The sequence below is a fragment of the Raphanus sativus genome, unplaced genomic scaffold (genome assembly GCF_000801105.2).
Source record: "Raphanus sativus cultivar WK10039 unplaced genomic scaffold, ASM80110v3 Scaffold0059, whole genome shotgun sequence".
Classification (NCBI taxonomy): domain Eukaryota; kingdom Viridiplantae; phylum Streptophyta; class Magnoliopsida; order Brassicales; family Brassicaceae; genus Raphanus; species Raphanus sativus.
Window position 1 is genome coordinate 54,111 of NW_026615382.1, and position 26,560 is coordinate 80,670.

General features: G+C 37.1%; 1 protein-coding gene, 2 long non-coding RNA genes and 1 pseudogene across 4 annotated transcripts; 2 read left to right on the forward strand and 2 right to left on the reverse strand.

The window, feature by feature from the left end:
• Window positions 1-261: 261 nt before the first annotated feature.
• On the forward strand, window positions 262-15,048 carry LOC130494591 (increased DNA methylation 1-like). Of its 2 annotated transcripts, none has more exons than XM_056995838.1 (10): window positions 262-652; window positions 980-2,561; window positions 2,678-2,783; window positions 12,408-12,535; window positions 12,652-12,734; window positions 12,898-13,127; window positions 13,263-13,349; window positions 13,591-13,690; window positions 13,922-14,097; window positions 14,178-15,048. In XM_056995838.1, exons 2-9 carry the CDS (start codon window positions 2,471-2,473, stop codon window positions 13,931-13,933), a joined length of 837 nt encoding a protein of 278 aa, XP_056851818.1. In that variant the 5' UTR covers window positions 262-652; window positions 980-2,470; the 3' UTR covers window positions 13,934-14,097; window positions 14,178-15,048. The 2 variants fall into 2 exon arrangements, with proteins under 2 accessions (XP_056851818.1, XP_056851817.1); XM_056995837.1 differs by having other exon boundaries at window positions 263-652; window positions 1,000-2,561.
• On the reverse strand, window positions 6,740-7,739 carry LOC130500916 (uncharacterized). The gene is made up of 2 exons (XR_008939413.1): window positions 7,322-7,739; window positions 6,740-7,043 (listed from the first exon to the last, which is right to left on the reverse strand). It is a non-coding gene; the product is annotated as an uncharacterized LOC130500916 (long non-coding RNA).
• On the reverse strand, window positions 8,823-10,246 carry LOC130500917 (uncharacterized). The gene is made up of 4 exons (XR_008939414.1): window positions 10,081-10,246; window positions 9,834-9,953; window positions 9,166-9,322; window positions 8,823-9,053 (listed from the first exon to the last, which is right to left on the reverse strand). It is a non-coding gene; the product is annotated as an uncharacterized LOC130500917 (long non-coding RNA).
• Window positions 15,049-25,751: 10,703 nt separating the features above from the next.
• LOC108855550 (F-box protein At1g11270-like) lies at window positions 25,752-26,555 on the forward strand (annotated as a pseudogene).
• Window positions 26,556-26,560: the final 5 nt, after the last annotated feature.

Sequence of the window (26,560 nt, forward strand, 5' to 3'; positions counted from 1 at the left end):
TAGGTATGGCAACATCTACCGAACAAAAGATGGGGAAAAGAAGACTGCTTCAGGTGCATCCGATGTTCTCGGTGACCGTCCTTTCAGTCAGAGGGTTCTTCTCACCTTCGAGGAGGAGAAAAAGCTCCCTTACAAGACTCATCACAATAACACTCTTTTACATCAATTTTTTTTTTGTCAAATCTAATCCTAAGGATACAACCAGATGCAAAGAAAATACATTGGTCTCTCAGATTTTCAATTTATGAAAAAAAAAGGAAGAAAATCCTAAGCAAAAGTGGAGGGAAAGGACTACGATATGATAATAATATAGTAAATGATCACTTTACCGTCACAGATCGTCATTACCCGGAAAAAAAATTCATTGTTTCTCGATATGCGCATGTGCTTTTAGAGTAAAGCCCCCGAAAAATAGATTAAAACCTGTTTCTTTTTCGTCTTTGTCTCCACCACTTTTCACATCCAAAACTAAACCCTTGTTTGTTCCACCTTCTTGTTTCACTGTTGTGTTTCTTCGTTTTCCCCTCTACCGAATCCACAATGCGAATCTCTGAATCGGACTCGTTGATATCTCGGCATCTCTCTCTCTCGATTTTCCCGTTCTATCCATTCGTTTCTCCGTCCGATCCGGCCAGGCTTTCAAATTTTCCAGGTAAGGCCATCATCATGTGTTCGGTGTTCCGTTTCTTTTCTTCTGATTTAGAGTTTTGATTTTCTTCTTCGTATTACCTACGCTTTAATTTTTTTCATCAGTTAGAATTTTGATTTTGACAATTTGTGATTCTCTCACCGGATTTTTGGCAATTAGGTTCTGTTAATATTAGAGAGATACTATATAGATCTCTCATTAACTATCGTATATACTGATTCCTCTGTTTTAGGAATGTTAGTTAATATCTAAACTTAGTCTCCAAGACTACCTTTGTATATAATCTCCTATTGTACATTGAGTTCAATATATTAAATACAATCTTAACAGTTAATCTCTGGGAAACACAGTATGCTGGAGCGTTGAAGAAGAGGAGGGCTTTCAGTTAAATGGGTGTTGTGCAACTCTATCCAGCGAACCTGGTCTGGAGGATGGTGTAACCGAGATGAAGAACAAGAACACGGTAAATGTGGTTAAGCCGATTGATACAGAAAAGAAAACAGTGACAAACATGATGATTTCTCTGTGGAAGAGAAGGGAGATAGATCTAAGCAAGTGAGGTTGACAACATGGGTGATTGTTTTGTTGATGAGGTGAAAGCAGGGAATGCTCTTCTCTGTCTGTGGCAAATGATTACAGAAAAGAGATTGACAAACAATGGTGTGGCTGTGGAAAAAGGAAAGAAAGGGAGGCAAAAGTAGTGATGGCTTTTCTGTTAAGAAGAAGCTACTACGTGAGCTTGTGGAATTTCCTGGTGCCTAAGGAGACTCATGGAAAAGAGGACGGCCTCGGAAGCTGCAGATTAGCAGTCAGTCTGATGGTAACGAGGACAAAGTTATTTGCGTTAAGGAGAAGCAAGATCTAGGGAATGAGCAATGGGCGGAACCTAATAAGATTCTAGGAGTCAGTCAGGTTGAGATTCGGGTGGGTAGATCATACGATGAAAATGGGCCACATAATGAAGAGCTAAAAGTCAAACGTAAGCGGGGAAAGTTACCGGCTGAGAATGTCAGACTGTGAGCATGGGAGCACCCTGTTAACGTTGGAACAGAGTAACTCTATTGAGATGATTCCAGGAGGAGACCAAAGCGTAACTGTGGAGGCAGGGCTAAGAGACATGACTTTGACGGAGGCGATTGCAGGAGGGGAAGGAAGCGTGGAAGACCTCCAACACCAAAGACGAAGAAGAAACCTGGGGAGACTGATTGTAAAGCAATGAAGCCTTGTGAGAGTTCCTCAATGTCACGGGACAACAAACCCTCAAGTGATGGCGAAATGAGGATTGGAGAACAAAAGCAAAATAATGATAGGAAGACGATCTTTATTAGAATCCAAGAAAAAGCAAGCTTAGTTTGAGTTACTTCTAGCTGCTGGTTGGACAGTTGAATACAGGCCCCGTAACGGCGGGAAGACGTAGCACAACGCTGCTGTTTATGTGAATCCCCACTGGTCAGTGACCAAAGCTTATGAAGTCTATAAAGTAAATTCTAGATCAAGCAGACTCTGTTCTTGGGTTACTGCCAGAAGAGGACCTTGACCTTTTAAGGAGAAAAGCTCAGAAGAAACGGAGCGATACAGGTAAGCCAAAGGTCAAAGAACCGCAAGGACACATATACTAATGAAGATATGGTCTCGAAAGAGAAAAAGCGCAGAAGAAACGAAAAGGGTCACACAGCTTAGAAAGAAGTTTGGTTTCAGTCCGGAAAATAAAGAGGGAAGAAAAACATAATAGAAAGCTGCGGTGCTTTGTCAGCTCGCAGTTCTTTGTCGGATGCAGATTCCAACGAGAATGGGTACATTTTGTTTGAAGGGAAACGCACCATGCTGGGATGGATGATTGATTCAGCCATTGTGCCACTTAACGGGAAAGTTCACTGCGAAAACACTGAAGAAGGAATAATCACAAAAGAAGGTATATTCGATGCAACTGCTGTGATGAAGTATTCTCGGTTCTCGATTTTGAAGTTCATTCTGGAATAAGCAAAGCGAAACAGTGCTTAAAGGGTTCCATGATGTGGATTTTGGTAGTGGAGATCAAAATGATGATACATGTGCTATATGCGGGGACGCGGGAGATCTTAACTGCTGTGATGGTTGCCCGTCAACTTTCCATCAGAGCTGCCTGGGCATTAAAGTAAGTTTCCAAATATTTATTCTAAAGAAAGTTTCTTTTAATCAACGAATTTGTCTTTTGTTCCAGAATCATTTTGATAGAGTTTGAACTTTCGATTCTCTGTAAACTCAATCACTCCTTCTTATTGATTCAACGAGAACGACGATAACAATGAATACACTTTGTATCAAGAATCAATCGAGATATCGCTGGCTTAACCCAGACGATAATCTCCTCAAGTCACTGCGACTCAATCGAAAATACAAAGCTAGACTTCACGAACTACACAACAAAGTATTTAACAAACGTAACAGACATAACGGCAAACCCTCTAAACGAGATAGAGTCTTTCCAATCCTTTCAATCTTCATTTAAATCTGCCACGTCATTCTCTTCTCGCGCCTCCGCCTCAACTTCTTGAGTCTTCTTCCTCCTCACGTAACGATGCATAGGCTTATCAATACCCCCGTTTCGAAACTCAGCTTGTCCTCAAGCGCAAAGTCTGGAAACTGAGAGCGAAAGTCCCCACATAACACCCAAGCGTTCTCTGATGGTGGAAGAGATTTCCACTTAACCAGTAACTCCAAGCTCCCTTTATCGTTGTAACGCGTTTCCAACACCTCCTCCGGAAGAATCACAAGATCGTCTAGACCCGACGGTAGAGGAAGAACCTGATGATGAACTCCCAACACTGCTTTTAACTGCAAGACGTGAAAGACGGCGTGTATCTTCGCCTCTGGAGGTAAAGCCAAACGATAAGCCGCTTTGCCAATGCGTTCCAGAACCTCATACGGACCGAAGTACTTTGCAGAAAGCTTCTTGCAAACCCGACGAGCCACAGACTGTTGACAGTACGGTTGGAGCTTCAAGTACACTCGATCACCCACCTGAAACTCTACATCACGTCTGTGCTTGTCGGCGTTGTTCTTTATCAGCTGTTGAGCATGAACCAGATGTTGCTTAACATCGACAAGCAGGGCATCTCTTTCCAGTAACAACCTTTCCAAATCAGCATTGTTTGTCGAACCCAACTCATATCGTAGCAACGATGGAGGCTCGCGTCCATAGACAACTCGAAATGGAGACGTCTTGAGAGAAGTGTGATATGAGGTATTATACCACAACTCTGCCCAACATAAGAAACGAGACCATGTTCGAGGATGAGATGACGCGAAGCAACAGAGGTATGTCTCAAGGCATCTGTTTAAGACCTCTGTTTGTCCATCCGTTTGGGGATGGAAGACCGTACTGAACTTCAGAGTAGTTTCAGCTAGACAGAAAAGCTCCTTCCAGAAGGTACTGAGAAATTTTTTGTCTCGGTCTGAGACAATGGATTTTGGAAATCCATGTAAGCGAACTATCTCAGTGATGAACTTCTTGGCTACGTCGACTGCAGTAAATGGATGTTTGAGTCCAATGAAGTGTGAGTATTTGCTCAAACGATCCACTACCACAAAGATAACATTGTAACCATTTGAAGTAGGTAAACCCTCCACGAAGTCCATTGACAAATCTTCCCATATAGCCACTGGAATCGGTAGGGGATGTAGCAACCCCGCTGGACACAGTGTCGAGTACTTGTGTGTCTGACAAACATGACACGCAGATACATACTGTTGGATTGTCGTTAACATGCCTGTCCAATGAAACCATCTCTGAACTCTTTTTAGCGTTTTAAGAACTCCAGAATGTCCTCCTTGTAATCCATCATGACATTCTTTAAGAATTGTCTCAATGAAAGTGGAGTCTTTTGGTATCACTAGACGAGATTTGAACCATAATTTCTCCTCCTTCACTGTATAATCTCGCATCTCGCTGTCCCCTTCTTGAACCCTCTGTATCTGTCTCTGTATCTCATGTGAATTGCGTATCTCAGAATATAAGTCTTGTAACTGCAAAGAAGCCGACACTGTCACTGCATACAAGATACATTCTGCTGACTGCAAGGAAGCTTGTTCAATTCGAGATAACCCTTCAGCTGCTCTGTTCTGAATCCCAGTTTTGTAGAGGATGTCAAACTCGTAACCAAGCAATTTGCTTAACCACTTCTGATATTCCATGTTAACCTCTTTTTGCTCAAGTAGAAACTTCAGGCTCTTCTGATCTGTGTGCACTACAAAACGTCTCCCCAGCAGATAGTGCTTCCATTTACGGACCGCCAACACCACTGCCATCAGCTCCTTCTCGTATATTGGTTTCAGCTGTTCACGAGGAGTCAAACTATAACTGAAATAAGCCACAGGTCGACCGTCTTGCATCAATACTGCTCCCAACCCGAACCCTGAAGCATCGCATTCTACCACAAACTCACGGTTGAAGTTCGGTAATGCCAGCACTGGAGTTGAGATCATGGCTTGTTTCAACGTATCAAAAGCCAGTTGAGCCTCTTTAGACCAGTTGAATTTGTCGATCTTCAGAAGCTCATTTAAAGGACGCGCAAGAGAACCGTAAGCTTTGACGAATCTCCGGTAGTAGCCAGTTAACCCCAAGAATCCTCGTAGTTGTTTGATTGTCTTGGGAGTAGGCCAATTTCTCATTGCCTCGGTCTTAACTGTATTAGTAGCCACTCCTTCGGCTGAGATGATATGACCGAGGTATTCGACTTGACGTTGAGCGAAGAGGCACTTCTTCTTGTTTGCGAATAGTTGATGCTTCTCAAAGATTTGCATAACCAGCCTCAAGTGTGCAACATGCTCCTCAACACTCTTGCTATAGATCAACACGTCGTCGAAGAAAACAAGAACGAATTTGTTAAGATAAGGTCTGAACAGATCATTCATCAGTGACTGAAATGTGGATGGAGCATTAGTCAAGCCGAAAGGCATGACTAAAAACTCGTAATGTCCATCATGAGTTCGAAATGCTGTTTTCGGAATGTTCTTCTCTTCCATTCTTATCTGATGAAACCCCGCCGTTAAATCCATCTTGGAAAATATCGTTGCTCCATGTAATTGATCCAAGAGTTGATCAATCATTGGTATAGGAAACTTGTCAGCCACGGTTGCTTGGTTTAAGGCTCTGTAGTCAACGCAAAATCGCCAAGATTTGTCTTGCTTCTTAACCAATAACACGGGACTGGAGAAAGGGCTTCTGCTAGCTCGTATCAGACCTTTGTTCAGCATCTCTGCAACCATCTCTGACATTGCCTCTTTGTGAGCTTGAGAATATCGGTAAGGTCTGACATTGATAACATTAGTTCCTGCTTTTAAAGTGATAGCATGTTCTCTTCCTCTTATCGGTGGTAAGCCTTGAGGTTTGGCAAATATGTGCTCAAACTCGGTTAAGACCTGTAAAACCTCCGGAGAAGATACATCAGCAGGCGCTTTCTCGTGTTGCAAGTTACTGCACCAAGAATCAGTAGGAACCTCCCATTGACCGTCATCACGAGTTATTGTTTTAAGAGTTCCTGTCACTTGATGAAGGTCTGTCTCTCCGGTCAACATCACTCTCTTCCCTTCATGAATGAATGACCATTCTTGTGTAAACCAGTCTATCTCACACTTCCCCAACGACCTTAACCATTGTACTCCCAGCACCAAGTCTACTTTGCCCAGATCAAGAGCAATGCAATCGATTTTAAAAACGAGTCCCTGCATCTCCAACTTAACGTCTTTACAGACTCCTCCTGCTGGTATCGACACCTCCACTACAGGAAATGTGAGTAGTAATAGCGGACGGAAACCGCTATAATTTCTGTTTAATAGCGTTTCTTTGGACGCTCTGACATCGCCCGTTATAAAAGATCCGACCCTTTTAATAGCGGTTTTCTGTTGTGCTATAATTAAATGTACAAGAATAGCGCTTTTGTATCTGCAATTGTTAATATTTATTATAATGAATTATTTTATTTAAAAACATAATATTTAATCTGAATTTTTATAATAAAATCAATTAATCATATTATAAAACAAAATTATTTAAATGATTAAAACAATAATTAAAAATTAAATCACAAATATAGTTAAATAGAGAACTAATTTAAATTTCAAATTTAAAATTTATTCATTAATTAAAATTTCTTTACAATAAAATCAGTTTATACATCAAACCAAAAAAGAACCAAAACCTAATTAACCAACCCTAAATAAACCAAAAAAAATATAACCAAAAAATAACAAAACCTAATAAAATTTCTACAGCTCTACGTCTCTTTCTTCTTATTCGGCTTCACCTACACCACAACCGCCGCTAGCTTTCTCTGTGATCTCTGCCATCTCCGACTAGCTTTCTTCCATGGCTTGAGCTTCCTCGGCTTGGGACTTGGCAGCCTGTTCAGATTACCTGCAGAAAATATCAAAACAAAAGAAGACCATACGCATCAGATTGCAATGAAAGCTAGGAGCAAATTAAGCAAGAAACTCAGATAGCTTTTCTTAATCAAAGTTGAAATCTTTTGCCAAATCAAAAAACACATCCTAATCAATCTTATAAATGATATTAAACTTCAGAGACAAAACAATCAAACCAACTCTGCTCGCAACCCATTTCGTGTACCAAAATCAAAACAAAATCAGAGAGAGAGAGAGAGAGAGAGAGAGAGAGCATGAACAGAGATATACATGGCAAAGAAAGGCTGAGACTTCCCCCTTTATTCGTCTCCGGTGAACTGAACCATCGAAGCCTCTTCCACCTTGCCACCGGCGCTGCTCCGCCATCTCTGTTTGTCACTCGCCATATCTGTTTGTCACTTGCCATCTCTGTTTGTGGCTCGAATCTGACTCGAGTCAAACGTTGTCAACGAAGCTTTCGTCATGGCCGAGTGAGAGAGATAGAGATAGAGAGACAGGTTTGTATCCAGACAGGTTGAATCGTAAGAGGCTGAAGACTTTGTGATTTTAGGTTTAACAATTCAAAGGATAGATGGAGAAGACTGTGGTTGAACAAAAAAAAAGATGGAGAAGACTGAATCGTGAGAGAGAGAGAGAGAGGGGGTTGAAAGGATAGATGGTGAAGATTGATCTTAGCCATAGGATCAAAAATAATCAATGGCCACAAATTGCAATCCTGATTTTTGATAGATTGACCAATAAGGAGAAAGTGAGAGGATTGACTGAGATTTATTTCTAGCCATTGGATTAAAGACAATCAAATGGTCAAAAATTAACCAGTCCAAAACTATTTAATAATTGTTTTAAAATTTATTGTTTAACTAAATTTATTTATACAAAATTAAATTAGATTCTGATTATGTTACATTTATTTTGTATTTAAAATTTAGAGTTAAAAAGTATGAGTTTAGAGTATATGTAATATCATTTAGAGTATATGATTTTGTGTTATGGTATACATTTAGAGTTTAGGGTTAGGGTTTAGAGTTTGTATAACTTGAGTTTTAAAATATACTTGGGTTTAAATTTATTGCCTCTATTCTATGTTTGTAAAGATTAAGTTTATTATTTTGTATGCAAAGTCTAAGTTTGTGGTATAGGGTAAGATTAAAAATTTAATTCATTATGATTTAGGGGTTGAGAGTTTTGAAAGTATAAGAGTTAGAGTTTTATATAAAATTTTGTGACTAAGGTTTAGATTTGAAGTTTGTTATATTTTTAAAATTTATATTAGAAATTTATATTTTGGTAGATGAATGGTTTATGTTTGAAGTTAGGAATTAGGGTATAGAATTGTATGGAGGATCTAAGGTTTACATTTAAGATTTTGAAAGGAGTTTTGAAAAAAAAATAGTTTTAAAGTTTAAATTTAAATTTTGGCTTTAAAATCTGAAAAAAAAATAATTAGAGATTTTATTTAGTATTTTAGAATATCATTTAAGTTTGAATTTTATGGTTTAGGGTATTAGATTTAGGGCATTAGATGGATTCAGGTTGCATTAGCATATTTAAATTAAACTTTATTTTTATAAAATTAAAAGTTCAAAATTTAGATTTTAGGATTATATTTAGGGTTTAGGGGTTAGAATATATTTGGAGATTAGGGGTTAAAAATAAGTCTAGCAAGTCATTTTGTTAAAATTATATATCCCTAAATTTATAAATAGAATTGATTAAAAATTATAATATATATTGCAATAAAATATGAAATTTATAGTTTTAGAGATTACAATCGGTTCCAATTTTATTTCCCTCCATAATATTTGGCTCCAAAAATTGGCTCCAATAATATTTTGAGTTTTAGCTCCAATTTATTTTTGGCCTCAATTTATCATTAATGTACAAAACACTAACAAGTCTCAACATTTAGAAAATAAAAAATAAAAACTCTCTCCCTCTCGAATCAAAGCATAAGAACGAAGTGAAGCATGTCTTTGTGGTCTTCTGCTTCCAGACTAACATGCTGCCAATAAAACAGACAAGAAACAGAGTAAAAAACATAATTATAGCCAAGTAAAGACATAAAATTGTAACATAGAGCATAGAGGTGATAATCAAGGGAAATTAAGACCAACCTCGCCAGGATCTGTATGTGCAATAATAGTAGTCAACGGGTCATCTCTTTTAAATCGTTATTCTTCGTTTGGCATCACAGTGAGTAACAACATGTTGCCAAGAGCCAGAACCTAGAGTGAGACTTGTAAAGCTTGTTTTCTCTTTAACTTTTGTTCCCTGCAAAAAGGGAAACACCAAGTAGAACAATCAAAGGCAAAGAAGCCATGTTGAACCAAATCTCACAAAAGCCACCATACAGTGTGATTCTACAATAATACAGAATGTAAGAACAAAGCCAAACAATGTATCGATATGAAACATTCTCAGCATAACACATCACACACACAACTAACTAAGAACATAACCAGTTTCAGATGCAATGAAAAGACACAATGGACCAACTGCAAACTTTGTCTTCTCAACATAGCACAACACACACACTACTAACTAAGAACAGAAAAATGTTCCAACCAAGGATTTCAGATGTAACAAAGAGACACAATATATCAAACTGCAAACTTTGTCTTCTCAACGTCACACACGCACACACTACTAAGAACAGAACCCGTTTTCTACAACACTCCGACAAAGATCAAATTAGTTTTGATAAGTGAGCTGAAAAAAATATCAGATAACTAAAGATAATTATAAAAGTGAATCTCTCAATAGGATTGGGGAAAGAGAGAACCTTTCCGCCATGGCTCCCGGATTTGAGGCGAGCAGAGAAAGTGCCTGAGATGAAGAAGAAAAGGAGACGACTATAGAGGACGGGAGAGGTGATGAAGTAGGTTTCTGTTTAATACTATCCCTGAAGCAAATATGAATCATAAATCAAATCACGACTTAGGGTTCTTGCTCGAATCAGAGAGGGATTTATGGAGCCGACTACGGAAAGGAAACAGAGACAATGGCAAAGAGAGAGATAGAGAGATTACAACTGAGATACCCAGGAGATTTAACTCAGCTGGCCGTGAGTGACTAAGATCGGAGTGTTGTCCGGTGGAAGCCATGATCTCGTGAGAGATGGAGGAGAGATGGAGACGATGAGTTCGTCTGTGTGTGTGAGAGAGAGAGAGAGAATCTGAGAAATATTTAATTTGTTTGAGCCATTTTTTTTTTTTTTTTTTTAACACCATCCTTTTTTTTCTAATTATTGGAGCTTATACATACCAAATTAACGCGGCTAAAAAAATTATTTTTCCGCGATACCAAACATAGCGTTTTCAATTTATAAACGCTATTAAAAAAGTCAGTATTGATATACAATAGCAGAAACATCAAAAACGCTATAGTCTGATGCTATTAATACTCATATTTACTGTAGTGCTCGTTGCCAAGTAGTACACGCAGTCCAAAATCAGCAGAGATTTGGATTCCAGTGCGTGCAACGAACTCTGGAGTCACAAAGTTATGTGTGGCTCCACTGTCTATCAAGACAACCAATTTGTTGTCTGCAAGAGTTCCTCTTAGTTTGGTAGTTGTAGGAAAATCAATACCCAAATAAGCATGGAGTGATATCTCCATCATCTGTGTTGTTTGATCTCCTTGCAACTGATTTACTTCCTCAATGCCCTCTTCTTCATAGGTGTCTTGTACAACTTCAACCTCCAAATCATCAACAATAACCAAGATTTGGAGTTCTGGATTGGCACACACATGACCGCGGAACCAACTCGTCTTACATTGGAAACACAGCTTTAGCCTCTTCAACTCAGCTAATTCAGCTGGAGTCAAATGTAATCGTGGTCTCCTGGTAAGTTCTTGTGCACTTCTGGCTGCTTAGACTTATCTTCTGCAACTGGTGGCAGAATCTTTTGTTGTTGTCGGTATTGTCTAGCAGGCTGAGCATGGTACTCGTTCTGTCTAGGTTTCGCACGTTCACCCATCACTTGACAGAAGGTACTGCTTTCCATTTTGACTACAGCAGCTATATGGTTGCGTAGCCCTTTAGGTTCTTTAAGCTTGATTACTTCTTTCATCTCTTGCTTAAGAACATTATAGAATTTGCTGATCAAGTTAGGCTCATCAATTCTTTTTACTTGAGTAATCAATTCTTCAAACTCCTTGACGTACTCACGAACGGTTCCAGTCTGTCTCAAAGCACAGAGTCTGTTTCTCGGTTCATCATCAATTGACTCTGCGAATCTTTCGAGCATCCTCTGCTTGAACTGAAACCAACTCTCAAATCTTTCCTCTTCTGATTCCCACAGATACCAGTTCAGGACTTCTCCTGTTAAACTCAGAGCCACTAACTCAAGCTTTTGCTGTTCATTATACTGAGCCGCTCTGAAGTATCGTTCGACATTACGGATCCAACCATATGGCAACAATCCATCAAACTCAGGCAATTCAATCTTCTTCAACAAACTTTCTCTACTATGGAACATCTCATTACTCCTCTGATAACCTAATGAGAGATTCTCCTATTCAGATGGTGATATCGGTACCTGAGTGTCACTACGGAGTTCCGATGATCCTGTGATATCTTTGCCGTTAGGCTTTGCTGGAACTGTGTGAGACTCGATACGATCGATCGCCGCTGCGATCTTCTATAACTGAAACTCGACGGAGCTCAGTCGCGACTCTACTGCACCGAAGCGTTCCTCCGATTGACCGTTAGCTTCCGTCAGCTTCCTCCATCCTTCGTATATCACCTTCACCGTCTTCTCCGCCTCCATAGCAGACCTCTCCAAATGCTCGATTCGTCCATCCGATTCGCTAACCAGAGCCATCGCGAGTCGCTCACCGCACCAATTGATAGAGTTTGAACTTTCGATTCTCTGTAAACTCAATCACTCCTTCTTATTGATTCAACGAGAACGATGATAACGATGAATACACTTTGTATCAAGAATCAATCGAGATATCGCTGGCTTAACCCAGACGATAATCTCCTCAAGTCACTGCGACTCAATCCAAAATACATAGCTAGACTTAACGAACTACACAACAGAGTATTTAACAAACATAACAGACATAACGGCAAACCCTCTAAACGAGATAGAGTCTTTCCAATCCTTTCAATCTTCATTTAAATCTGCCACGTCATTCTCTTCTCGCGCCTCCGCCTCAACTTCTTGAGTCTTCTTCCTCCTCGCGTAATGATGCATAGGCTTATCACATTTATAGTCTGAATGATTCCTTTGATTGAATAATGGGAACAATGCGGTAAAAAAGAAGATATGATGATTGGCCATTTAAGATTTTGAATTAGCTATGTGTTATTGCAGCGAATTGATTACGTTTCTTCTATAAACTGCAGAAATTCCCATCTGGTTCTTGGTTTTGTTGCTACTGCTCATGCAAAATTCTGCGAGAAAGTTGAGGCAGCTAATCATGGCACTACAACTCTTTCTCCCTTGTTGAGGTGCTACCTATGTGAAGAAAAATGTATGAATTACACCTTAAAAGGCGTATCTATCCATCAAGTATATTTGTTTATTTGCTTCTGTTAAATTCTTAATATGGGGTTTGAGCTCAAAACAATACATTCCACACTTTTGCAGATCACCAAGCATGCATCAAGCAAGATGGCACGGTACCTGTTGAAAGTAGTACTCATCCATTTTGTGGAAAGTATTGTCAAGAGGTAGCCTTCCTTTATCTTTACTAGTATTATTTTCTTGTGGCGTAATGAAAGTCAATAGCTCTAATCTTGGTGATCAACGTAAATAGCTTTTTATTTTACAATTATATGAATATAGTAGTACAATGGACACTGAGTATTCCATTTGTTTGTTATTTTCTCTTAGTTATTCGACAGACTTCAGATACTAATTGGAGTTAAACATTCATTGCCCGAGGGCTTCTCTTGGACATTCCTCCGCTGCTTTGAGATCCCTCGTGATAATGACATATCTGAGAAGATTGCATATAATGCCAAACTGGCTGTTGCTTTTTCTGTTATGGATGAGTGCTTTTCACCTTTAGTTGGTCGCAGGAGTGGTGTCAACCTGCTTGAAAATATCGTCTACAAATTTGGGTAAAGCTCATTCGCAAAACCTGTCCTTGCATGCATGCTTTCTGTTTTGGTTCTTTATTTTTGAGATCTAACTGACTAGTAACTGTCCATATGCTACTAGATTATGTTTTGAATGTTTCTCCTATTGTTTTGTAGGTCGAACTTCCATCGGCTAAACTACAGCAATTTTCTTACTGCTGTTTTGGAGAGGGGTGATGAAATCATCGCTGTGGCATCTATCAGGTGAGTCTGTTGTATCATGAACGTTGTTGATTAATACTTCATTGTAGATTTAGGGAGTTCTTAACATTGGATAGAATGCAATACATTTTATTAGCATACAGATGATCTTTTAATGATATTTACTGGAATCTCTGTTGCTTGTTTCTCATTAAATTGATAGTATAACAAATTATGAATGAGCTTTTCCTTTCCGTGAGTGCGCATGCATGCAAGTGAATAAAATGTTTTTGCTTTTACTCAGGATCCACGGCAATCAACTGGCAGAAATGCCGTTTATAGGAACCCGCTACATGTACAGGCGTCAAGGGATGTGTCGTCGACTAATGAACGGCATTGAATCTGTAGGTTCTCCCACACATTGTCATATCCTAACTTCTTTCTTTCAATTATTCAGTTTGTCGGTTTATAAGTTCTTGTTAATTGCCTCTCAATTGTTGCATGCTATATGTTGAGCTTTTGCTAGCTGTCTGTCAATTTTACTTGTTTATATTCACTTGATTCTATGTAATCAGAGTAGACTCTTTTGTTCACAATTCTCTGAAGATCCACATTTACATGTGCTTTGTTATCAGGCGCTTGGCTAGACAAATTAGTCATACCAGCAGTGCCAGAACTGATGGATACATGGACTAAAGGCTTCGGCTTCGCGCGCCTGTTCGTGAATCAGCCAGAAAAACAATTAAGAATATTAACTTGGTGGTGTTCCCTGGTGTTGACATGCTGGAGAAGTCATTGGCTAAGGACAGCGGTATTAATTGCATTTGGCATCTGATTTGTTAATATGCTCATGTTATGTTCACTCTCATGGACTGACTAAACTTACTTCAGGTGAACTGCTGTTGAGGAGTCTGCCTGGAGATGTTGAGGAAAGTAAACCTGCGGAGGGTAAAGCTGATCAAAATTGGGCATCTGCTGATGTTGAATCTCATTGTTACCAAGTTGATAGCTGCTTGGAATCGATGGATGTAGATAATGATACAGAATCGAATCTGAAGTTGCTTAGTGGGTCCTTGGAGGAGAAAGAAGAGATTGGGATTGGGAAAACTGACAGATAAAGAGGTCGATTTCCTTCCTGTTGGTGTAGTTGATAACCAAAGAGAATCTAACTAGGGAGTTAATGATGGTTCTCATGAGGATCAAACTAATACAAGAAGACAGCAAAGTGGTGATTTAAAAAGCTTTGAAGCTGAGGGTAAAGAGGAGCTAGACGAAGAATCCGATTGCTACATACTAGAAAATTCTCAGGCACTTGGTAATGGTGGTACAGAGGAAAAGATTGGCAGTAAAGCTTTATCACTGAAGAAAGGAGTGGCTTCCATATTCACGACAACTGATTCAAGGATCATGGGGAACGTCGAGGGTGAACAAAAAGGGTACACAGGTACCACTGCCCTGTTGATCGGCTCTTCACATGGCAGGTGTGTTTGAGGTTCATTGCAGCCTTTGTTTGTATGTGCATATGATCAGAACTAACAGCACTTTTGTCAATTTTCATGACAAACGAAAAGGCGCAGGTGAAAGAAGAGTAGTTAGACTATTATGCTAATTGCAGTATTTTAGTAGTTTTATTTATGACTCAGAGCCAGAGGTCAAGTAAAACCTTGCACTTCTCAGTGCTTATTAGATTTTTTTTAAATATTGTGGTAGCGGACCAATTAATTTATTTCATGGCCATTTTGTAATATCAAACATTGAGGTGCTTGTTATAATATCCATTGTGTGGATGGACCATAACCAAGTACTTAACCAAGTACTATACAAGTCCAACATATACAAGAGGAAGTGCAAGGAGGTTTACATCCGGTCTACATCGGTTCATCTACAAACCGGACCGAGATCAGAAGACTCAGTCAACCTTGGAATCATCACCTTGACCAAGTCTTCATGTATGACATCAATGTAGTCAATGTAATCAATGTGTAGATTTTATTCCTTGTAAAGCATTTGTAAACCCTTGTATCAAACCACTATATATTGTGGTGTTGGCTAATGAGAAATACACACAACATTCCTCACAAATCACTCTCCACATTCTCTTTAGTTTATAACACGTTATCAGCACGAATGTGCTCTCCACCTGAGAAGTCTCTCTCCACCTGAGCTCTCTTTTCCGGCCATCTTTTCCGGCCAGAAAATCCTATATTCAGGCGCAACTTTAAACCGCCGTATCTCTCAAACCTTGTGGAGCCAGACGACGATCCACCTATCAATCTGAAGCCCAAGACGAGAAGAATCCGTTGCCGAAGACGGCTTGTCGATCCGATCTCTGACGCGTCGTCAATCGCATAAACACTCCGCACCGCCGACTGATGGTTTTCCGGCCAGCTCCTCCACCTCTCTATCAACCAGCTCATCTGTGGATCAGCTCTTTCTCATGGTGGTCCATTCAGATTCTTGTGGTGTAAAATGGTAAACTAATCTATCCATAAAATCTAAGAACACCATTATATCTGAAAAGAAATCTAAGGATCTATATGAATCCATAATATTAATCTTGTTTCTATGATCCATTGATCCATAAGAAACTTGATTCTGAATTATTTTGAATCCATAAAAGTTATAATTCTCTAAAGGTTCTAAGTATCTCAAAAACAGATTAAAATACCTAAAGATCTATATGAATCTTGTTTATAAAAACTTATGAACCATAAACTATTTGAGTTAGCTTAAACCTATGGATGCTTTGGCCAATTTACCAGATGTGATAAACATGAATGTATAATCTGGCCAAAACAAAAATCCATGAATCCTTTTCTGTGCCACTTTCGGCCAGATCTCCCAAATTCAGTCAACCCAAAATAAAATCGAAATTAAAATCATTCATTGCATATCCTTGACCAATAATATTTATTTTGTATCTGTCAAGAGTTTTAAAACTTTTCTAAATGCAAAATCAGATTTTATAAACTGAAAATCGATTTTATAAATGCTTGCTTGATTTTATTAATTGCATATCTTTGACTGAAAATGTTTATAAAAGTTTTATAGCATATAGTCTTGTTTTTAAATTGATATGTCATAAGATAGAATAAATATGCATGAAATCATTTGATCATATAGGTTGATAATTGAACCAACCTTGAATAGATTTCATATCATATTGAATATTGATCATATAAGTTGATAGTTAATCTTGATCTTTTACCATGCTTGAAATTGATGATTAAATTATATAGTAATCTTGTTGCATACTTGATTGCATCTGTTCATCTTGAATCATCTTGAACCAACTTTGAATGCAATTGTCATATTGTTTAAAATCTGACCATGCATAATTGTCATATTGCTAAGACTGATTTTATGTTTGCATATCATTGACAATCCTGATAATAGTTCATATAAATTAAATTGGTTCATATTGCTTGCATCTAAATGATTCTCACTGCTTGCATATAATTAGACCAAATCGGTTTTTCATTTAAACTTAGCATGTTTGCTTTGATTGAAATTATAAACCTGTTTAAACCGATCAAACATGGATAAGTAAATTGTTAGATCATTCACATATCATGAACTGATCATTTCCATGCATCTTCTTGTCATATAGTTTTATTAAGAACTAAGCATGATTGTCTTTATTAAAATATAACCAGCTTTGAAACCAATTGATTGAAAATCTAATTGAATTTGGTTTAGTCATTTCCTGAAAATTATAAATTTTCTTGTCTTGGTTTACCCGGTAAAGGGGGGAAGGAATCGGTTATTATTTTATGATCTTTGAAAACCAAATATCCTTCGGTTTTAGTTTCATTTTATGATCTTTGAAAATCAAGTATCCTCATGCATTAAGAATCACATTTATATTATTTTGGTCCAATGCTTAGGACAGAACATCCGATTAGTTCTTGATCCATGCATTTATCATTCGACCATTGTGATTGATTTTCATCCATATTGCTTGATTGATCCTTATTCAAAATTCTAAAGGGCTTGGAAACCCTATATGAAATTATATACATATATAATCAATCCAAATATGAATTATAATTAAAAGGATCACTAGATGCAGTGATCAATTGATCATTGTCATACTAGAATTTCTTAAAGCAATTATATTATATGATTTGGGGGAAGCCTTATTAAATCATATAAATTAAATCATATAAATTAAGGCTTCTATTGCTTGCATAAATTCTTGATGCTTGAAAATCATCTTGAAATCTAAATCTTGGTGATTGTATCTAAATTTCTCACTTTTGAGATAGATACAAGGCGATTTTCTTAATCATACGCCATCACCTTACTGAAAGTCTCAATGATCAATATCTCACTATTGAGAATCCTCTGGACCTTTGGATAGAACTGAAATCCAGATATGATCACCATAGTACGGTGCTATTACCAAAGGCCCTATATGATTTGAGGGACCTAAAGACCCAAGACTATAAGTCTGTGGATGAGTATAACTCGGCTCTATTCATGATAGTCTCAAAGTTGAAACTGTGTGGAGAGACTATCACATATGCTGACATGTTAGAGAAGAAATTCTCTACATTCCACAAGCAATGCTTTGCTTCAGCAATAATACCGAGAAATGGGTTCCTCCACATATGCAAATTTAATCTCTTGTTTGTTGCTTGCTAAGCAAAACAATGAGTTACTCATGAGGAATAGTGAGATGAGGCCTCCTGGATTTTAAGGCATTGCCTAAGGCACATACGGCCACAGAGCCAAATGAAAGAGTCAAACCATGGCCATGTGAAAGGCCATGGAAGATGGCAAGGGTGTACGTGGATATCACCCACAGCATTAGTCGAGGCCGAGGCCAAGGTTATCAACCTAGCCGTGGGTATAAGTCCGTGGGAATAAGTCCGATTTTAAAAACCCAGGCCTCGACCAAATCTGCTTGCCATCAGTGTGGGATGAATAATCATTGGGCCAACCGATGTAGAACTCCCAAACACCTTATTGAACTCTACCAGGAGAGCATAAAGGGATAAAACCCTATGACCCATTGGGTCCATCTAGATGGTGCGAATAATTTCGACCATGAGAATGATGATCAGCTTGAACACGAGACTTCATATTGCCTTAAAGAGGCCAATTAGATTTCGACACCATTTTTACTTTGTCTTTGTTCTCTATAGTGGACCAAGCCACATTACATTAAGAGACAAAAGATATTTTATTCAAGGTCATGGCTAGTCCAACCTCATGATGCTTAAAGGCACACATCTAAAAATCTCTGATGCATTACATTCCACATAAATCAAAGTGGAATTTATCAAAGTTTCAAAGACATTCATATGAATAGTCTACATATTGAAACTATGGGCAAAGGAAAGAAAGAATTCCTTATGATTTATGAAAATGCCCAAGGCCAAAGGAAAGTCCTAGAGACTATGCCTACTATATCTATAGGCCTTCTTTGAGCCAAGATAAATATGATTGTGGGTTAATACCCCAAATCACTTTCCAAAGAGTTCAGAGAAGCCTTTAACATATGGCACGACATGCTCGGCTATCCAGGCTTTACTCTTGAACTCAACTGGACATTCCTTGAAAGAAAGGAAAAGAAGTCCGACCAAGGCATTGCCTAAAAGGCATTATATTCACCCTGTAAGACCCATTGAATTAAGAAGAAAATATGGTTTCCAACAATGGGCAAAAGAGAATAAGAGTACCTAAATTAAAATCGCCTAAGTGGTCGAGACTACATTCTCTATTGATCTAACGATCAATATGATAATAGGCAAATAGCCAGGGCAATCATAATCATGTTTGATTGACCCACGAAAATTATCACTTAGATGGCATTTCCATACTTAGCCATCTGAATTATGATGCAGAGATTTAAAAGGGCACAAAAGCTATCCCATAAGATCTCACGTTTGTGCAATTTATATCTATGCACAAGGGAATTTATTGTCCCAAGCACTACGAATTAGAGTATGTTCATGAGGGGGAGAGGTAAAATCCCATGATACATGACCATACTAAAATCCGTGAAACATGGTCCACAACCATATTACATATTGGTTGAATTTATGATATTATGACCATTACCTATAAGGTTCAAAATCTAAAAGTCCATATGCTTGGGGACATCATGAGTTATAAAAGATTAACTTGCATCAGGCCATAGATATTATATCAGGCCATATAAGTGATAATAAATATTCCCACCTCAGACTAATACGGGTCATGAGTCCAGACATATATCATATTAAGATATTATGAATGAATCCACCACAAATATATGTGCCATCTAAAGATCATAGAATCTCATAAGGAGGATTGGGAATATATATGTTGGATATATATTATGAATATACTTTCTCCATAAGTTTAAAAGAAACCTTGAGCCAAAATGGGTGATTTAATCATAGGCCAAGGAACAAGGATTACATAGAGTTTATGAATCCCAATATCCAACATTTGAAAGGAGAAGTAGTAAGCTGGTAAAGAATGGTATCAACCATCATTGTCTTGGCAAAGATCCTCGGACTAGAGAAAGATTTATAGACGTCCATATGCTACAATGATAGCAAAATAAAATGCCAGACACATTGACCCGAGAAAGAATGACTATGTCATCCCAGCTTAGCACCACACGGTTTTGATGTCTTAAAGACACAACCAAGTTGCTACAGAGTCTAATATAAGACCAAATATATGTTCCAAAAGGAACCTCGGAAATTAAAGAAAGGTGCAAAAGAAACCGAGGTCATATATTTTCCAGACAAGCCCGGGATGGCTATGGCTGAGGTGCCTACTAATGTGGTTCGGGACGCTGAGCCTCTTGGTACCGAGGGCATACCCATTGACTATGATGAGATCTCAATTAATTATTTGATGTCTGGAAATGGAAGGAAACCATATATATAAATGTGTCGACACAATACATTCATAGAAAAAGCGCGAATATGTAGCACATGAATAATGAATCGAGGATCATGAACCCACGCAAGAGTACTCATAATAATGAATAAAGAAAGAAAGAAACGTGGGGTTTCTAAAAGTGACAGATAAAGGCGTATTGAATTGGCCATGAATATGTAAACGCCATATGATGCCCAGTGAATAGATAAATCCTGAAAGAAGGATAAATCGTGAGACAGACCAAGGGAGGTCTATATAATCCAAAGTGGTGGATAATACTACATATGTCACTACATATAATGTCTGGAAGAAATTCAAAAGATGTAGTATGTTATATATGACTCACTGGATGATAATAATATTGGTACCTAAAAGGTTTACCAAAATATACTGAGCTCAGAATCATAAGATGAGAAAAGAAGTTCTCATGAACAGCATTTTCCTAAAGCTGTCCATGGACTGAATTAAATTGCTACATGTAAGCAAATGAAAAAGGTTCTATAAGAACAATTCAAATCAGTCCATAGAGGAATTTTAAAAACCTTGTGTTATACTAACCAGCCTAAGATAAGGTTAAATGGTTATTCATCAAACCTTGGAAAGGTTATAGACCATCACCACAAATTAGCCAAATTTGGTAATACTTATGGTTGGTCAAAATTCTCAGCATGAACCAACCAAGCTGTGGTATGAATGAATAAGCTATCATAAAGATAAGCTATAAGATCAAAGTTCATCTTTGAACAAAAAGGTGTAGGACCGCATTATGCGTCCATATGCGACCAAACGGGTCCGACCATATTATAAGATTTGGTCCATGATAAAGCTGTAGATCATGGATGTCATTAGACATAAATTTGAGGATCAATTAGATCAATTCTATGTCATGACCGTGTCCGGCCTAGATCAGTCCAATCGTCCATATATATATGTGTACGAATTGCCGGCACACTAAGACTGCAAAATGTCTTAGATCAATCATAGATAAACTATGGATATAAGGATCATGATCTAACAGACATGACCTATGTATAAATTGCCTATGGCAAATAATATTATACTCATAAAGCTAAGGCATGTCCATAAGTCCTAAAGAGCTAAGTAGCTCATACTTGATATAATGATGATCCATATTATATAAAGGATCTAAAGTACTAGCCAGCCAATATTATGGAAAGGCATATAAAAGTGATTTGGTCAAGGACCATAATCAAACGACCAGAGTATAAAATAGTACATTTTATCTAAAGTACTAAAGTGGTCGATATCAAAGTGGTACATTTTCTAAAGTACCATCAGGATTCTAAGAGACATGATATGTCCGAACAATACAAGATTGTTCAAGTAAGAATCCATGAACATCTATTCAGCAAGTGATGTTCAAATGAGGGGGAGTAGTATGTGTTGTACTCTTTTTCCTTAACTATGGTTTTATCCCAATGGGTTTTCCTAGTAAGGTTTTAATGAGGCAACATTAAGCATATTATGAACTCATATGGTTATGGCATCCAAGGGGGAGTGTTATAATATCCATTGTGTGGATGGACCATAACCAAGTACTTAACCAAGTACTAGACAAGTCCAACATATACAAGAGGAAGTGCAAGGAGGTTTACATCCGGTCTACATCGGTTCATCTACAAACCGGACCGAGATCAGAAGACTCAGTCAACCTTGGAATCATCACCTTGACCAAGTCTTCATGTATGACATCAATGTAGTCAATGTAATCAATGTGTAGATTTTATTCCTTGTAAAGCATTTGTAAACCCTTGTATCAAACCACTATATATTGTGGTGTTGGCTAATGAGAAATACACACAACATTCCTCACAAATCACTCTCCACATTCTCTTTAGTTTATAACAGTGCTTCTTCATCTTACTTATCTAATACATCTTCACTCTTTGACGTCTCAGTGACGCATTTGGAAACTGTATTTATGTATTTGCTCTCTCTCAGATTTATTTTTCATTGTTACGTTTCTAAGGAGTGAAGATATGTTTGTTTCTCGATCTAAAATAATAATTTTAAGAGCACACCTATGCTTCAAAAAGGTTCTGAATATCAGCTCAACACATAATTTTGTATCACAACCCTATATAAAGTTACAATTGAATAACTCTAATATGACGTTTGAACAACTTCAAAAAAAGATTAAGCTACCTAATCATTTTCAAGATTATCATTGTTGCTATCGCACTTTATAATTGATATGAAGTTGTCGTAGCCTTATCAAGCGGCCATAAACCTGTAATAACCAAAGGAATATGCTCCTACAACCTATACTTTTTTGATGGTGTGGTTCATAACATCATATTTTTTGATGGTAAAAATCAATAACAATATAGTGAGATAGGCACGAGAAAGAACTTTTCTTTTTTTAAAAAAAAAAAAAAAAAAGAACTTTTCTTGTATAGAGTTATCGAGTTTTTAACTTAGACTAGGGATGGACCCGCCCGTAGGTGAGTTTATAATAAAACTATTTTATATTAAAATATATTTAAATTTTTATAAACATTCGAAAATTTATTTCATATTGAAATAATAAATATAATCTGTTTTTATTTTAATGTGATATTGTAACTTTTATTAAATTTTATTGATTTGAGTTGAAAATAACACTAGTATTTTTTGCTACAAAACAAAAAATTATTAAATTAGAAAATTAAGGAAAATATTGTTTGACAAAAAAAATTAAGGAAAACAGAATGATTTATATTTGTCTATATGATTTCTATTTCAATTTGATATAGTTGAACGAAATATAAGGTAAGAATGACTTATATTTTTTTTATTTCTATGAGTATCAGATTTTAATATTATTAGAATAACTAATTCTTCCGATAATAGATTAATACACCCATCCCCAGGTTAAATCAATAATGTAATATGATAAAATTGTAATAAATTATATTTTAAAGTAATAGTTAAATAGTTTCAATAATGTGTTAGTATATATTATGTAACAACAAATGATATTTTATAATATATGTTTGTTTTTGTTTGTATTAGATTTTCAATTTATAATGAAATTGTCTATAATTTTAGTGTTTTACTAATTATGTTTTGTAAGTTATTTTAGCATTTATTGAGCTGTCTATAAAAAAAAATATTTGTCAGAAATTTTTATTTATGCTATTTGAATATATTATTATAGATTAATAGTGTTATAAATGAATAAGTATTAAAATTCTAGCAGATTTTTTTTTGACAACAATTCTAGCAGAATTATACTTGAGTTTTATAACCTATCATATTAAATAATTTACTTTAAATAAGTTAGAAAGAACCAAAAGAAATTTAACTAAAATAAGATTAATGTACCGTAACAATTAATAATCTGGAAACTAAAATTAACCAAACTGCATACAAATGTAAATGTTTTCTATTTCATTGTTTTCATTAACGTGTTTTAGAACATGTTGTGTATGAGCTTTTTTTCTCCCAAATTAGAATTATATTAAGGGCCCGAAGCCAATAAATATAAGGTCGAAACCCAGAAGATACAAGCTCAAGGCCCGACAAAAACTTACAACTAAAAGCCCAACACCAAGGGGCAAATATGACAAAGTAATGGGCTTACGGCCAATTAATCTTTTTGTCTACCTATTGAGGATCAGGTTGATGTAAAAGAGCTACTAATAAGAGTGTATGTAAGACTAGCGATTTCAATCACAATGTAAAATTAATATCTTTGTGCTGTATGTATCATGTGGCAACAGAAGTTTCAAGCTTTTTGATTTGCCATTAATAAATGAATACATGTGATAAAAAAGGGGATGAACAAAGAGTATGTACTTACTGACATATGCCTTTATATAAGTTTCAGAACAAAAAAAAACACTGAGTCTAGTTTATTTCATCAGTGACTAGAAAGAGTTAAAAGACAAAAAAGACAAGAAAAGGAATCTGAATGTAAGAAAGCATGGGAAAAATCATTGGTTTGGATTAGCTCTGTTTCTTTCCAGTGACACCAGCAATAACCTGCAAAAAAAAGCAAATGGACCTAAGTAAATACCTGACGGAAATATTGTTTTGGCTAATGCATAATCAAGCAATAAACAATGGGTTAACTAACAAGTCGATCTTATGCCCAATCCTTGCTTTTGAAACCAACAAAACGTGATCGTCCATGAAGGAAAGAATATACATTTCGAGAGAGACATACATAAACCAAACAAATCACAAAACATGGAAATAATGTTATGTTACAACACACAACAAACACAATTTAACCATCCAACTAAGAAGCTGCTAAAAAGAAAATTTCAGAGAGATATATACTGTACACATACATGGGTAAGTGGAGGGGCTTTAACTTGTTTGGAAGCCTCAAGAGAATCTAAGAGAGGCCTCACTACATCTGGCAGAAAGAGTCCTTACAAAACAAACAAGATGAGAAGATGTAAATGACACTTCTGCTAACAGAACATGTTCAAACAAACTTTTTGAACAAGAGAAACTGATGTTTTGCTTTAAACGAAGTTGAGGAATTAGTTCCTAATCTTATAACAAATCACAAATGAAATGTTAGCTAAGAACAAGTCTCTACAAATGAAACAAATGTGACATTAAACTCTCTTTTTTTGGTACATGGAAGAAAAGATTTTATAGCTGCTAAGAATTGAACATATGCAGATGCTTTTACATGAAAGATCTTAACATTTGATTTCTTTAAGATAATCTCAAACTAGAAAACACACAATATTAACAAAAAATTCCTTGCAACAATTTACAATTCTCTCATTTAACCAAATCCATAAGCTGCTGCAGCATTACAAAGTAAATCTTAAAACTCATTTCAAGAAGAGTGATATTTAAAAAAAAAAACTTTCCAGGTCTCTCTTCTTCTCTTCACTTTGAACTAGAAAGATAGAATCTGCATCCATCCAACAGTCCATCCCAGGAGCAAACCAGCACCAACTAGACTCATCCCCAATGCTAAACCAAACAGACCATTCGGTTTACCTCTTTTGCTTCTTCTCTTTCTCCCCTCTTCTCTTGCTTGCGAATTGCTCCAAGGTGGCTGCTCCTTGCTTTTCTCAATCTTCTTGTTCTTGATTTGGAGGTATAGCGCTTCAAGCTGAAGCAGTTGCATCAACTGCTTATACCCGAAAAGCTCTGACGCTTTCTCTTGAACAAGAGATTCACCAAGTCCTCTTTCTCCGCGCAAGCTTCTTTAGCCATGTTTCAGCTTCCCTAGCTCTAGTCTGAGAACACGCTCAGCGCTTCTAATAACTCAGACTTGCTCAAATAAGACTCAGAGATAATATCTTACCAAGGAAAGGAAAGGAATTATATTGTATAAAGTTAATTACCAAGGAAAGCAAAGGAATTATATTGTATAAAGTTAATTACCAAGAAAATCTAGTAATTATATTGTATAAAGTTAATTAGCCGAAACAAGGAAAGGAAGAGTCATGGAGTTTTCCCTTTTTCCTTGTAGAAAATTAGAAATTTCTATTTTTCAAAAACCTAGCTTGGACAGGGTGCTCAGCTCGTATATATAGAATATTGAAAGTTTACCTTTTCAAAAACATTTGTATGACTGTCTTGATCAATCTGACACGAGATACAATGCTGGAAAGATGTCGCTCGAGTGTAGAATTGCTACCGCACGATGTTGTAGAGCTCATACTAGAGAGACTTCCGGTCAAGTCCTACTGAGATTAAGGTCTGTATCAAAGACGTGGAAATTGACAATCCAGACCCAACGTTTCCAGGAAAGACAGTTGGGCCATCGTAGGCGATCACGAGATCCGGATATACTTTTCGTTCACTATGCACATAATGATGGGTGCCTGCCTACAGATGCTCGAAGATTTATGTTTGGATCATCAATAGCTTATACGGTCTGTTTCCCTACTTCATGCACGTCGGTCTGCCAAAATACATGTGACGGTCTAATATGCTTCTACACCAAGTACGTCCCGAGTGTCTGTGTCGTGGTGGTGAATCCCGCCACTAGGTGGCATCAAAGTTTACCTCTTGCCAGAATTCAACAGCTCTGCATCGTCAGGGATGCAAAAACATCGTATAGCTCATATCATAAGCTTGGATTCGGTAAAGACAAACTAAGGGGTACATACAAGCCAGTTTTTTATATAATTCATCTGAATTTGGCCTAGACAACGTTACTACTTGTGAAGTTTTCGACTTTAGCATGAACACTTGGAGGTACGTTCACCCTGCTTCTCCTTATCGAATAATTGTTCGCCATGCTCCTCTGTACGTAGATGGGTCCCTTTATTGGTTAACTGACTGTGAAGAAACCAAAGTATTATCTTTCGATCTTCACACTGAAACTTTCCAAAGTTATCTGTAAAGCTCCCTTTCCCATGTACAGAAGATCCTTTCAGATTCACCATGTGCATCCTCGATAACTG

Excerpts from the sequence above, each read along its gene's own strand:
- LOC130494591 (XM_056995838.1), top strand. The coding sequence starts at position 2,471 with ATGCTGGGATGGATGATTGATTCAGCCATTGTGCCACTTAACGGGAAA. Across the intron at positions 2,784-12,407 it reads AGAGCTGCCTGGGCATTAAA|AAATTCCCATCTGGTTCTTG; the intron begins GTAAGTTTCCAA and ends TATAAACTGCAG. Across the intron at positions 13,128-13,262 it reads AATATCGTCTACAAATTTGG|GTCGAACTTCCATCGGCTAA; the intron begins GTAAAGCTCATT and ends ATTGTTTTGTAG.